This window comes from Hyaena hyaena, unplaced genomic scaffold (genome assembly GCF_003009895.1).
Source record: "Hyaena hyaena isolate Hyena2069 unplaced genomic scaffold, ASM300989v1 scaffold_1365, whole genome shotgun sequence".
Classification (NCBI taxonomy): domain Eukaryota; kingdom Metazoa; phylum Chordata; class Mammalia; order Carnivora; family Hyaenidae; genus Hyaena; species Hyaena hyaena.
The window spans coordinates 130,597-144,925 of record NW_024081994.1 but is presented as its reverse complement, the minus strand read 5'-3'; the positions used below and the strand labels follow the sequence as shown (position 1 = coordinate 144,925).

Genomic DNA, 14,329 nt, shown 5'->3' with positions numbered 1-14,329 from the left:
AAGTCATGAACGTATTTTCCTTTAGTTTAAGAAATTTTGTGGTTTTGGGGCATGTGGGTGGGTCAGTCTGTTAAGCATCCGAATGTCGATTTCAGCTCAGGCCACGAGCTCATGGTTCTGTTGGTGAGATGAAGCCCTGAGCGCAGCTCTGCACTGACATCAGGGAGCCTGCTTGGGAGTCTCTCTCTCTCTCTCTCTCTCTCTCTCTGCCCCTCCCACATGCATACACATGTATTCAGTCTCTCTATCTCTCTCTTTCAAAATAAATAAATAAACATTAAAAAATAATCTGGCTTTATTAAAGGAATTTATACCATCATTAAATTCTTCTATAATAAGTGGATCAGGAAAAACTTAACGGAGGACATGGGGGAGGAGAAGGGGACAAAATAGTTGGGGAAAGGGAAGGAGGCAAACCATGAGAGACTCTTGAATACTAAAAACAAACTGAGGGCCGATGGGGGTGGAGGAGAGGGGAAGGGGGGTGATTGTCATGGAGGAGGGCACTTTTTGGGATGAGCACTGGGTGTTATATAGAAACCAACATGACAATAAACTATGAAAGAAAAAAAAATTCTTCTAGGATAATTTTAAGTCTTGCATTTCCATATAAGTTTTAATATCAACTTAAATATTTAAAAACCTACTGGGATTGTATTGTTACTGTGTTACATCTATAGGATAGTTTAGGGAGAATTATCATCACAGTATTTACTTCTTCAAACCAAAGGACATAACATACTCCTACATCTATATTTTCTTTAATAACTCAGTAATGTTCTTGTAGTTTTTTTTTTAAATGTTTTAATGTTTTATTTATTTCTAGGAGAGAGAGAGACAGCGTGAGCAGGGGAGGGTCAGAGAGAGAGGGAGTCACAGACTGAAACAGGCTCCAGGCTCTGAGCTGGCAGTCAGCGCAGAGCCCGACGCAGGGCCTGAACCCACGAACCGCGAGATCATGACCTAAGCGAAAGTCGGACGCTTAACCGACTAAGCCACCCATGCGCCCTTGTTCTTGTAGTTTCTAACAACAAATCATGAATATTGTTTATAGATTTTTTTCCATGATACAGACTTTTTTTCGGGTGTAATTGATAGTTTAAATTTTCATTTTTACAAGTTTTTGCTAGTGCCTAGCAAAATAATTGATCTTTTATATGGAAATCTTATACATACCCACTTTGCAAAATTTAGTTGCTATTTTAATTTTTCAACATGAAGGTTCTTTTGAATTCTTATTGTACACAATTATGCCACTTAAAAATAACAATTATTTTTGTTTATACTTTGGTAAGCATACACATTTTCCCAAATTATAATTTAACAGAAATCTGCCCATACCTTGAAGCAACAGCACAGGCCACAGAATGTTAATTATAGTATACATTGGGTAACACATTATTTATTGTTAGCATATCTTAACTGAATTTTAAATAAAATACAGACATATTTCCTTAATTCTACTTCACTTGATTACACTTAGCATATACACTAAGTGTGTGTGTGTGTGTGTGTGTGTGTGTTTTCTGAGAGAGAGAGAGAGAGACAGTGTGAGAAGGATAGAGTCAGAGAGAGAGGGAGTTATAGATTCTGAAGCAGGCTCCAGGCTGAGCTGTCAGCACAGAGCCTGATGCGGGGCTCGAACTCACAAACCATGAGATCAGACCTGAGCCGAAGTTGAACACTTAACCGACTGAGCCACCCAGGTGCCCCTTGTGTGTATGTTTTAAACAAATTGGAGGCTCAAGACTTCAGTGAAAGAAGTAATTGCAGATGTGGTAGAAAGAATGAGAGAACTAGAATCAGAAGTGGAGCCTAAAGATGTGAATGAATGGCTGAAATTTCATGACAAAACTTTAATGAAAGAATTGTTTCTGAGGCATGAACCAAGAAAGTGATTTATTCAGATGGAATCTAGTCCTGGTGAAGATGCTGTGAGGTTGTTGAACTGGCAACAGTGTTTTTAGAACATGACATACACATGAGCAGCAACAGGGTTTGAGAAGATTGACTCCATTTTGAAAGAAGTCCTACTGTGGGTAAAGGCAATCAAATAGCATCACATGCTACAAAGAAGTTATTCACGGTAGGAAGAGTCAACCAATGCAACAAACTTCACTCTTATTTTAAGAAATTACTACATTCAGGGTGCCTGGGTGGCTCAGTTGGTTGGTTGTATGTACAGCCTCAGGCTAGGTCATGACCTCACTGTTCAGAGTGTGAGCCCTGCGTCGGGTTCTGTGCTTACAGCTCAGAGCCGGGAGCCTGTTTAAGATTTTGTGTCTCCTTCTTTCTCTCTCTCTGCTTCTCCCCTACTCATGCTCTTTCTCTCTCTCTCAAAAGTAAACATTAAATTTTTTTTAAAACTAAAAAGTATTAGCATAGTCACTCTAAACTTAAGCAACCACAACCCTGACCAGTCAGCAGCCATCACAATGGAAGCAAGAAGCTCCACCAGCAAAATGTTATGGCTCCGAAGGCTCAAATGACAGGATTTTTAAGCAATACAGTGTTTTTTTAAATTAAAGTATACACATTGTATGATTACTCCCTAATACTAAAAGACACTTAACAGACTATAATATAGTGACAACATAACTTTTATATGTATTGGGGAACTAAAAATTCATTTAACTTGGTTTAGTGTGAAATTTCCTTCATGGTGGTGGATTGGAACCATACCCACAATATCTCTGAGGTATGCCTATATTTGCACACATTCTCCAAGTTCTGTATAAGACATTTTTCACCTCTTTGTTTCTCAGGCTGTAGATGATTGGAACCAATGTGTAAAATAAGGAGTGTGTAGGTTATCAAAGGAATAAGTAGGTTTGGGTGGCATATACATAAATAATGGAGTCCCATAACACATGGCGATCATGGTCAGATGGGACCCACAGGTGGAGAAAGCCTTGTGCCTGCCCTTTGCAGAGTTCATCCTGAGGATGGCAACAAAGATTAGAATGTAGGACACCAAATTAAAAACAGAAAAGATCAGAATTATCAATTTAATCTCATGCGCGCCTGAGCAGAGCAAAGCTATCAATGGTAGACTGTCACAATAAAAATGTATGATAACATTATAGTCACCAAATGATGAAAGGAAAATTTTCATGATGATCAGCAGGGACAAAGAGACACTATAGAAATAAGGGATTGCCACCAGCCCCTGACATAATCTTTGTGACATAACAGCTGTGTAGAGCAGAGGGTTACAGATGGCCACATAGCGGTCATAAGCCATTGCCGACAGAATAAAAATTTCACTGATGATAAAAATACTGAAAAAAGTGAGCTGGGTGGCACACCAATTAAAGGAGATTGTATGTTGATCTACAGCAAAATTTACTAGCATTTTGGATCCCACGGCTGTTGAATAACCAAGGTCAGTGAAAGCCAGGTGTCTGAGGAGGAAGTACATGGGTGTTTGTAGCCTAGAGTCTATCTTGGTGAGGATGATCAAACCCAGGTTACCCACTACTGAGATCACATAACCTCATGGAAGTTTTTGTTCCCTTGATTAGAAATTATAAAAACCCAGTAGTGAACTTATATTACACTGTAAACTGTGTTTACATTGAAATCATTGTTTACTACTTACATAGATGTACTTTTTTTCAGTAACTCATACATCTTTGTATTAGGGAAGGTTGGGTATTTGAGATTGGAATAGAAAATGGTTTTTCCATCAAAATTTATGGAATGTTAAATGATTCCCTCCTTCACACTAAGAAAAGATTAGGTTTTCAGGAGAAAATAAAAACCCTTAAAAGAAGACACCTGTAATTTTTAATTTACATGAATTTGAAAGACTGACATGGTTTATTTTGGAATCTCTTCAATGCTTCCTTCACATCCTTGTTCCTTAGGCTGTAAATGATGGGATTCAGCATTGGTATCACCAGGGTGTAGAAGACAGAGGCCATTTTATCAGTATCCAATGAGTGGTTGGTCTTTGGTTGCAAATACATGAAGAGAAGTGTCCCGTAGAACACAGTGACAGCCAGCATGTGAGAGGCACAGGTGGAAAAGGCTTTTCGTCGGCCCTCTGAGGAACGTATCCTCAAAATGGCAAGGATAATGTTAAAATAGGATATTAGAACAATAACCATAGAGAAAAGCAAATTGATCCCTGCAGAGGTAAGCACTGCTGTTTCTGGAGTATATGTGTCAGAACAGGACAGTGCCAACAAAGGGACAGTATCACAGTAAAAATGGTTGATTACATTGGAAGAGCAGTATGACACAGAGAACACACAGGAGGTGACAGTCAGTGCTGTGATCAGACTGTAGAGGTATGTGAGGGATACCAGCAGAAGGCAGATCTGTGGAGACACCACCACCATGTAGAGCAGGGGGTTGCAAATAGCCACATAATGGTCGTAGGCCATTGCAGCCAGCATGAAATTCTCAGCCACAATGAAGACTAAGAACCCACCCAGTTGGGCTGCACATCCATAGTAGGATATGGTCTTCTTTGAAACCAAGAAGTTCACCAGCATTTCAGGGGCAATGACAGTAGAATCGCCAAGATTGATGACAGCCAAGTGCCTGAGGAAGAAGTACATGGGGGTGTGAAGCTGAGCGTCAACACTGGTGAGGGTGATGATGCCCAAGTTCCCGGCCACGGTCAGCCCGTAGATCAGCAGGAAAACAAAGAAGAGTGGAATCTGGAGCTCTGGGCGGTCTGAGACTCCTGTGAGAATGAACTCAGTCACCTGGGTGAGATTCCCTGGAGCCATTTATTTTGTGGCTTTCATCTTCTAAAGGAGAAAGTGGAAGGAGATTAATAGATGGTAAAATTGGTTTTAAACTATTTCATTAAATTAGATTATTTCTGTTAGTAATTAAAAGGGTTAAATTTCATTGGATTTTTTCCAATATTTGAACAAAATTCAGAAATACGAACTCTCTAGTAACCAATTTCAGATTGTTAAAACTGTTGTCTCAGGTTATTATTTTTTTCCATTCCTTTTGGATAAATTAATTTAGTCACATTGATTACATTAATTTAATATGTTATATTTATTAATATTTATATTCACTTTTTAAACAATTATATTGCATATATATGCAAATACACACATATATATACATATACACAGATACTTTATATATATATAAATGCATAAATATATATATATGTATATATATATATACACACATGCACACAATGCCTTTTTGTATGTTTTCAATGATAAAAGGCAGGTACATAGAAATAGTTGGGCACCCAGGTGTCTCAGTCAGTTAATTATCCAACTCCTGATTTTGGCTCAAATCATGACCTTGCCGTGTGTTAGACTGAGTCCTGTGTCAGGCTTTGCGCTGACAGCACAGAGCTTGCTTGGGATTCTCTCTCTCTTTGTGTCCCGCTCTTTGTCTGTCTGTCTCAAAATACATAAACAAACAAACAAAGTTGATGAGCCAAGATCACTTTCAGTGACTTTCAGTTATTTTTTCCTTCACTGCCACTGGCTTTCTCTTTAGCCCATTCCTTGTCATAATCCTTGGGAATGACAATATTTCTGTGGGAAATATTTTGAGTGTGCTGGGTTTTTCTTTATTAGCTTCTACTACACCACACTGCCTCTGCTGTCCACCAACAGACTGCACATCAGTAGTGTTCCTTCTTAGTGTCATCCAGAAACTGATTTTTTAACTTAATCACGTTTCTTTTCTTCTGCCAAATAAAGTAACCTTTTCTATTGTCTGGCTTCTATCTGCTCAGACACCTCTCTGTTATTGTGTTCTGACTGCCCTTTCTTTTTGTCCAGCATATCCCACTTTCCTCTGCATTTTTTTAATACCTGTTTTGACATATTAAAAAAATATTATTTATAGTTTGATTTGCTCAAGATGGATCACTTTGTTTTACTTGTACAGAGAAATGTGTGGAGAGGCGTGTTAACATTATTGAATATATAGTGTACTCTGGGCACAGAATTATGCTACCCATTTCAAAATAATGATCTCATTATTCTGCAGGAGTTTCTTACAAGATAGATTTGATTACTTCTGTGTCTGATGAAATAGTTGAAGCTCAATGAGATTCAGTCATGCAGAGTCTGTGCAGAATATTGATTAATGCTGTGGTTTTAGAATCTTGCTTTATGTGTTTTGTTTGGTCGTGTTTTTGGATACTTGGTTGGTTGGATATTAGTCCACCAATTAAGAGTTGTGTGATTTTTTTAAAAATTAATGTTTATTTATCACTGAGAGACAGAGAGAGACAAAGCACGATCATGGGAGGGGCAGAGAGAGGGGAAGACACCGGATCTGAAGCAGGTTCTAGGCTCTGAGCTGTCAGCACAGAACCTAATGCAGAACACAAACTCACACACCATGAGATCATGACCTGAGCCAAAGCAGGATGCTCAAACCACTGAGCAACCCAGGCGTCCCTGTGTGAATTTTATCAAGTGTTTACATGCTCCTGTTGTGTGAACAACAACACAAACGAGTTAGTACAGAGTCTGATAACAATGAATGCAAAGTAATTGGTGCTACATTTATTCTTAGCTGATTTTGAACAATTTTCTTTTGCTTTTTTTTTTTTTTTTTTTTTTTTTTTTTTTTTTTTTTTTTTTTTTTTTTTTTTTTTTGAGAGCATGATCAGGACTGGAGCAGAGAGAGGAAGAGAGAAAATCCTGAGCAGGATCGAAGCCATCAACACAGGGCCTGATGCAGAACTCAAGAANTGATAACAATGAATGCAAAGTAATTGGTGCTACATTTATTCTTAGCTGATGGTGCTACATTTATTCTTAGCTGATTTTGAACATTTTTTTTTTTTTTTTTTTTTTTTTTTTTTTTTTTTCCTTTTTTAGAGAGCATGATCAGGACTGGAGCAGAGAGAGGAAGAGAGAAAATCCTGAGCAGGATCGAAGCCATCAACACAGGGCCTGATGCAGAACTCAAGAATCATGAACCTTGAGATCATGAGCTGAGTCGAAATCAAAGTCAAATGTTTAGAGTCAGTTAAGTGTCCAGCTTTGGCTCAGGTCATGATCTCACATTTCATGTGTTCGAGTCCTGCATCAGGCTCTGTGCTGATGGCTCAGAGCCTGGATCCTGCTTCAGATTCTGTCTCCTCTCTCTACCTGTCCCTCACACTCTCTCTCCTTTAAAAATAAACATTTAAAAATTAAAAAAAAAAGAGTCAGACATTCAACAGACTGAGCCACCAGGGATCCCTGTTTTGAACAATTTTCCAGTGTGATTTCCTGTTTGTGTCTGTAAGTCATTCTGCCTCACTGAAGAGTTTATAGTTGAAATAGGATTAGGAATAGCCAGTGAACTTAATCTTGTATATCCAAGCACCCGGGACACGTGCTATCTAGCTATATATTTAAAAAACAAATCAGGTTGTGTTCTCCCACAAACTGATTCTCTTTTAATATTGTGGTGTTGATTTTATCATGTATCAAATACATGTCTGATGAGCTTATCCAACTCTGTTGCACTAGATATTCAATATCTCTTTCCTCCTACCATTGAATCCAAAAAGAAATTCATAGGTAAGTTTATGATAAAAATCATTGTAGCAAAACTCACTTTAGAAAAGAGCATTTCCTGAATGCTTTTTTTAGAAAAAAGCATTTCTGTTAATGTTTCACTGTGAGATATACTCAATAAATATATATATCCTTACTTAACAAAAGTAAAAATATAAAAGTATCAATGACAGTAATATTGGATTGTGCACTATGAACCTGTGCAATTAGCTTTTGAAAAAGATATATTTACAAATACCTTTAGCTATTATTAATTTCATTTTCTAATGAAATAATAACTAATGGCAAAGCTAAGGTTGCTTTTTATTTTGGTAAATACATGTCACAGTAAAAATATTTTGATTTTTACATGTAATTCTTTTCAAATGTATTTCTGAAAAGAGATCTTTTATAGCTCTAGCAAAACAATATATTCTCAGGGAAGAAACTTTTCAAAATATACTTAATGTTAATCATTTTGTGGTACAATTTAGTTAAGAAATAATATTGCATATTAGTTTTAAAATAGCTTCTAAAATGATTTCAGCATATATTCCATTGTTTTCTAACTATAAAAGTTTGTCTTAAATTTATTTAAACATGGACCACATTAGGGACACACCACACATTTTTAAGAGCTCTCAAGGTTCAGTAACATGAAGCCCACCTACTGACATTAGGGAATCTTTCCATCATGGATATTTCACCCTGGGAAAAGTGAAAATCATGAAGGAAAGGAACTTGTTTTTCTTGATGCTCAGCAATATAGTAGATCTTTCTCAGAGACAAAATGTTGACTTTCAGAGACATTTAAGAAGCTTCCTATGTGGTGTAGCATTCCTTCTAAAACATTAATCCTGCCAACTGTAAGGCAGAAAGCATTCCTCTATAATCTAAGGTGAAATAGAGTCCTCATAATGACTATTGGCTATTCTGCAGAAAAGCTCACACCGTCCAATTTATCAGTAGTAACACAGGACACCATTCTTTGAGTCATTTCCCTGTCTCTTCCACTTAGCCATTAGTGGGCAGAGATTTGAGTCTTCAGGAAAAGAGAACAGAGCAGATATTTCAGTCCTGAGTCTGATTTGAATCGGTAAAGCTCCCCAAGTACTTGGTCTTCACACCCAGAATGAGCACAAAGTAAATTGTTGGGTTGAACCTACCCGTGTGCAGAGATTTGCTGAGACCCACTTCTAAGATTCTGCAGGAGGTCTTCTGAAGAGTTTTACAAGTGTGTGGAGTCCCTGAAGAGCTGCACACTGAACTAAGCTTTTTTATGACTCCAGTCCCCACACATGAACATAGGAATTCCCTGGTAAAGTCCTGACTCCCCAGGGAAAGAAAGACCAAACACTCAAACACAACAACTGCTCCCCAGAGTGAAAATGTGGGGATAGCCTAGGGACACAGGTAGGTGATCATACGGAGTAAAAGTCATGTGCAATGATTCCACCAATTGTTTGTTTATTTGTTTTGATTTCTCCCTTGTATTGTTTGGAAGTGTGGCTGCTGGCCCTGGGATAGAGAAAATCCAACAGTTAGAAAGTATAGGATTCCATTTTACTGTGAATATTGGGAATACATTGGAGTCAAAGCCTCATTCTGGTATCAGCAACAAGCCATGATGTATTTTCCATAAAACCAGACGATATGCAGCATACATTCAAGCATCATTGTAAAGACTATTTATCAATTGTTTTATTAAACTTCAGAAGGCACCCATCATATACCTGATGCTACTGCTGGTTTTTGATTAAAATTAACTAATAGACATTACATTTTTCATGTGATCTTGTGATCTTTACTCAATAATGAAAAAAATTGTAATTAGGTATTGAAAACATTTTTTATTTTACTCTTTGGTGGGATTTTCTAGTCTGTAAGCTTTATAAGTCAAAAAGGTGTATTGAAATAGTTTGCCTTTGTATTAATGTCTTCTAAAATAATACCCAGGAAACAGTAGGTTTTGCTGACTTACTGACTGATGGAATGAATGTTGAATAAGTGAATGAGCAAACATAATACCCATATTAGAGTTCTGAAATAAAATATGAGGTTTGCTTTTTTTTTTAGTGCTGCATGCTAATGTGATTTTCATTTTGGTAAAGAAACAGCTGCAAATTGCAGATCATTCTCTAGAATATTTACTACTTTAGGGTAGGGCACACCGATCCCTCTTCACGTCACCATGTTCTAGGCTCTACAATTATTGAAATGACCAACAAATTATAGACCATAAAGATGAAACAATAAATATTTTTAAACATCTTAATTTATTCATGACAATGAATTTAAATCCTTGAGGTTCTTTCCAGATTCCAAGTACCCACATGAAGGCTGTGCTGTTGCTTCCTCTCTAATATTATTTGTCAGTTGCCTGTTATGTGACTGAAGATAGTCTGTACCCTGCTCACTTCATAGTACTTTCATTCCCTCATCAGCTCTGCCAACTTCTCCATCCATTTAGCATTCCCACAATGTTGTAAAATTTAAAAATTGATGACTTTTACATGTTGCATTGTTACTAATGCGTTATATTACAGTTTGATCTCTCAACAGCGAATTATTTATTAAACAAGAGTTATTGTCCATTTCCTCAGTTGTGAGTGCGATATATAAACATACTTTGGTCAGGCAGTAGGACCATCCTGAATCATAAAATTTCCTTTCAGAGTATTTGTAAGAAACATAAATACACACATCTACACACATATACATACACAAATCTATGTATGTGCAAGAGATTGTATTATGGACACCGTATTTCCATTCTTCACCTTAAATAATAGTGTTATCTTGGGGCGCCTGGGTGGCTTAGTCGGTTAAGCGACCGAGTTTCGCTTAGGTCATGATCTTGCGGTTCGTGGGTTCGAGCCCCGCGTCGGGCTCTGTGCTGACTGCCAGCTCAGAGCCTGGAGCCTGTTTCAGTCTGTGACTCCCTCTCTCTCTGACCCTTCCCTGCTCACGCTGTCTCTCTCTCCTCTCTCTCTCCTAGAAATAAATAAAAATATTTTTTAAAAAAAGTGTTCTAAGATTCATTATTTAATTTTTTATTTTATTTTATTTAGTTATTTTGAGAAGGAGAGCATGGGCAGAGGAGGAGCAGAGAGGAGAGAGAGAGGGAGGGAGAGAGAGAGAGAAAGAGAGAGAAAGAAAGAGAGAAAGGGAGAGAATATCAAGCGGGCTCTGTACTGTCAGTGTAGAGCCGAAGTAGGAGCTCCAACCTGCCAAACATGAGATCATGACCTGAGCCAAAATCAAGAGTTGGACACTTAACTGACTGAGCCAAGCAGTTGCCCCTATGATTCATTATTTTAAATAATACTTTAGTTACATATACCCTGAATATGCACTAATTCATTGTCTCCATTCCCATTTCCTCCACCCCATGTAGAGGCAAGAGCTCTTAACTATATACAACCTCTTTCTTTTTTCCCAAATATTTTTATTTATTTTTATTGTGGCAAAAAACCTTAAAACTTAATATGAGATTAATATTAATAGTAGTTAATTAATTAATATTATTCTTCACCAATATTTAAGTACACAACACAGTACTGGTGATCAAAGATACAATGTTTTCTAACAAACATCTAAAACTTAGTCATCTTGCATAACCGAAACTTTATACTTTTTGCTTATCAACAATATCCCCCTTTCTCCAGTCCCTGACACATACCATTCTACTCTCTGATTCTATATGTTTAATTATTTATATACCTCACATAGATGGCCTCATGAATTACTGTTACTAGCTTATTTCACTTAGTAGAGTGTCTTCAAGATTCATCCATATTGTCTTTTGTAAAAACTAGAATGCATTTACTGTCATATTTTTGGATACATAAATTATATTATCACCACGTATGTGGGTTTTTAAAAATGTTTTATTTATTTCTAGGAGGGAGAGAGAGAGACAACGTGAGCAGGGGAGGGTCAGAGAGAGAGGGAGTCACAGACTGAAACGGGCTCCACGCTCTGAGCTGTCAGTCAGCACAGAGCCCGATGCGGGGCTCGAACCCACGAACCGCGAAATCATGACCTAAGCGAAAGTCGGACGCTTAACCGACTAAGCCACCCAGGCGCCCCACCACGTATGTGGTTTTAAAATTTATATAAGTTGATTAGTGATGTTTACCACATCCTGTGATTGCTACATACATGTGTAATTTAATTTATATGTATTATCGATAATAAATTTTGTCTATTATATGCAATAAAATAATGCCATTTCAATTTCTTTTTGATATTTTTAATTTTATAACATTTTAAATTTGATGAAGTCACATTAGTTTGCTTTGCAAATTACTCAAATTTAACAAAATTAATTAACTGGGGATTCTACTAAGTTTGAATGCTCAAAAAATATTAACAATGTGACTATGTCTTTTCCTAAATTAAAACATATTTGTTGTTCATAATAAATATTACATAGGAATACAGCTGACTTTACATAGTCACATTAGTCAGTTTTTTATTTACTTTTATCATAGAAATGCATTTTCTTATAAAACTGAATCTTCTTTTACTTTCGCTTTGCTCTTCATCCTGGCCCTGATCATATCACATTATCTGTTTTGCCACAGGTAAATTTTATCTACATTTTGTCATTCATATGTAGCTTTTTACTTATGTACTTATTAACTTCATACTTCATACTTATGTACTTATTAACAGAACACTAGAATTTCACAGGTTTTTTTTTTTTTTTTAATTTTTAAAATGTTTTTTATTTATTTCCGAGAGTGAGAGTGCGAGCCGGGGAGAGTCAGAGAGAGGAGACACAGAATCGGAAGCAGGCTCCAGGTCTGAGCTAGCTGTCAGCACAGAGCCCGATGCGGGGCTCGAATCCATGAACCATGAGATCATGACCTGAGCCGAAGCTCAGCTTAACCTGAGCTTAACCAACTGAGCCAACCAGGCACCCCGAATTTTGCAGGTATTTAAACTAACTTGTATTATATACTGAATGTCTTTCTGAAAGTTCCCTTAGAAGTATGACTGGAATAGAAATCAATATCTAGATATAAGTTGACTCATTTATCCTTGCTTTTCCCTCTAAGAGAATACATAACAATGTTTAATGATGATAATCTAATTCATAGGAACCACACAGTACAATATATTAAGAGAAGGTATGCATATTTCTTTCCATATCTTTTGTCCTGCATATTTTACATCATTTCCCTCAGGCTATGGATCAAGTGAAGAGCCTAAGTAACATCATTTTGGAATTAAGGCTTCCATTAAGGGCAACCTTGGGCTGCACATAGCCCCAGTTCCTCAGATTGCTTAAGGCTGAAGCCATCCTAGGACCACCCTCAGATCAGCTAATCAAAAAACATTCCTGTGGTCTGAGTCAAGGCTGGGAACTGTAGACAGTTATTCTGTACAAACTAGCCAATTTCTCACCGCTTGCCTGAACTCCACGTGGGCCCTTTGAACTCACCTCATAATTAATCATTTTCAAAGGATTCTCAAAAGTCATTATTGGGTCCCACCAAAAGTAATGAACACCTCACAGATACTGAATGGTCAAAGCTGTTACCATGGGTGCTGCTGTACAATTGTAATTGGTGCTTATGTGATGATGCTATATGTACTATAACACCCCCATCCCTTACTCCTTAAAAACCCTGTTTGCTACTGTTCTTGGCTTCACCTTCTGCCACGACACCAGTAGGCAGGTGCGCCCCTGCTCGAGCTTGTAATAAAGACCCTTATGTACTTGCATCAGTGTCGGCTCCTTGGGGGTCTCAGGGACTCGCGAATCGGGCACAACACAAGGGATTCAGCATGGCGATAAAAGAGGCATAAAATCTGGACACGTTTATCAGTGTCAAAGGAATGACTGAACTCAGGTTGCACGTACATAAATATCATAGTCTCATAGGACACTGTGGCCACTCAAAGGTTGGACTTGCAGTTGGCAAAAGCCTTGTGCTTACTCTCCACTGAGTCCATCCTGACAATGGTTAGCAGGATCAGCAAGTAAGATGCAAAAACAGTCAAAAGAAATAAAATCAAATTAAAAACTGAGAAAATCAGGTTGCCTGGGTAGCTCAGTTGGTTTAGTGTCTGACCTTTATTTCAGCTCAGGTCATGATTTCATGGTTCATTGGATCGAACCCTGCTTCAGGCTCTGTGCTCACAGCGCAGAGGATAGGACAACCTATTTCTACCTTTCGTAAACATGTAATAATTATTCACCTAAAACCAAAATGTTCCTCCCTCCCCAGGTGCATTTTCCCCAGGTTCATTCCACTGACATATGCCAAGTGGTTTGTAACATATTAGGCATATATTGTATTTTAGAAATCTAGGAAAATATGAAGACATCAAGCAAGTTGGGAAAAAGTGCAGTCATTGGAATTGATTTTACATAACAAAATTTTATAAAAATTCCCTTTGGATAAAATAATCTTCTACTTGGGGCACCTGGTTGGCTCAGTCGGTTAAGTGTCAGACTTCAACTCAGTTCATGATCTCATGGTCTGTGGGTTTGGGCCTCACGTTGGGCTCTGCGCTGATGGCTCAGAGCCTGGAGCCTACACCAGATTCTGTGACTCCCTCTCTTTCAGCCCCTCCCCTGCTCGCACTCTGTCTCTCTCTCAAAAATGAAATATAAACTTAAAAATTAAAAAAAAACCTTCTACTTTAAAGAAGAAATATGTTTTAAGTTACTATATTACACAACAGAATACTGGCAAAGTAAAAGCACACAGACAACTTTATAAGTACATAGATGTATATATAGATATAGGTTTATAGATTCTGGGATATTATTTTAGTTATTTTCTGCATACTAAGACTACAAAGAACTCCTACATACT

The 14,329-nt window shown here is 37.5% G+C and overlaps 1 protein-coding gene across 1 annotated transcript; it reads right to left on the bottom strand.

The window, feature by feature from the left end:
• Window positions 1-3,794: 3,794 nt before the first annotated feature.
• LOC120225246 (olfactory receptor 8J2-like) lies at window positions 3,795-4,742 on the bottom strand. Its single transcript, XM_039223498.1, has one exon. It carries the CDS (start codon window positions 4,740-4,742, stop codon window positions 3,795-3,797), a length of 948 nt encoding a protein of 315 aa, XP_039079429.1.
• Between the last annotated feature and the right edge of the window lie 9,587 nt (window positions 4,743-14,329).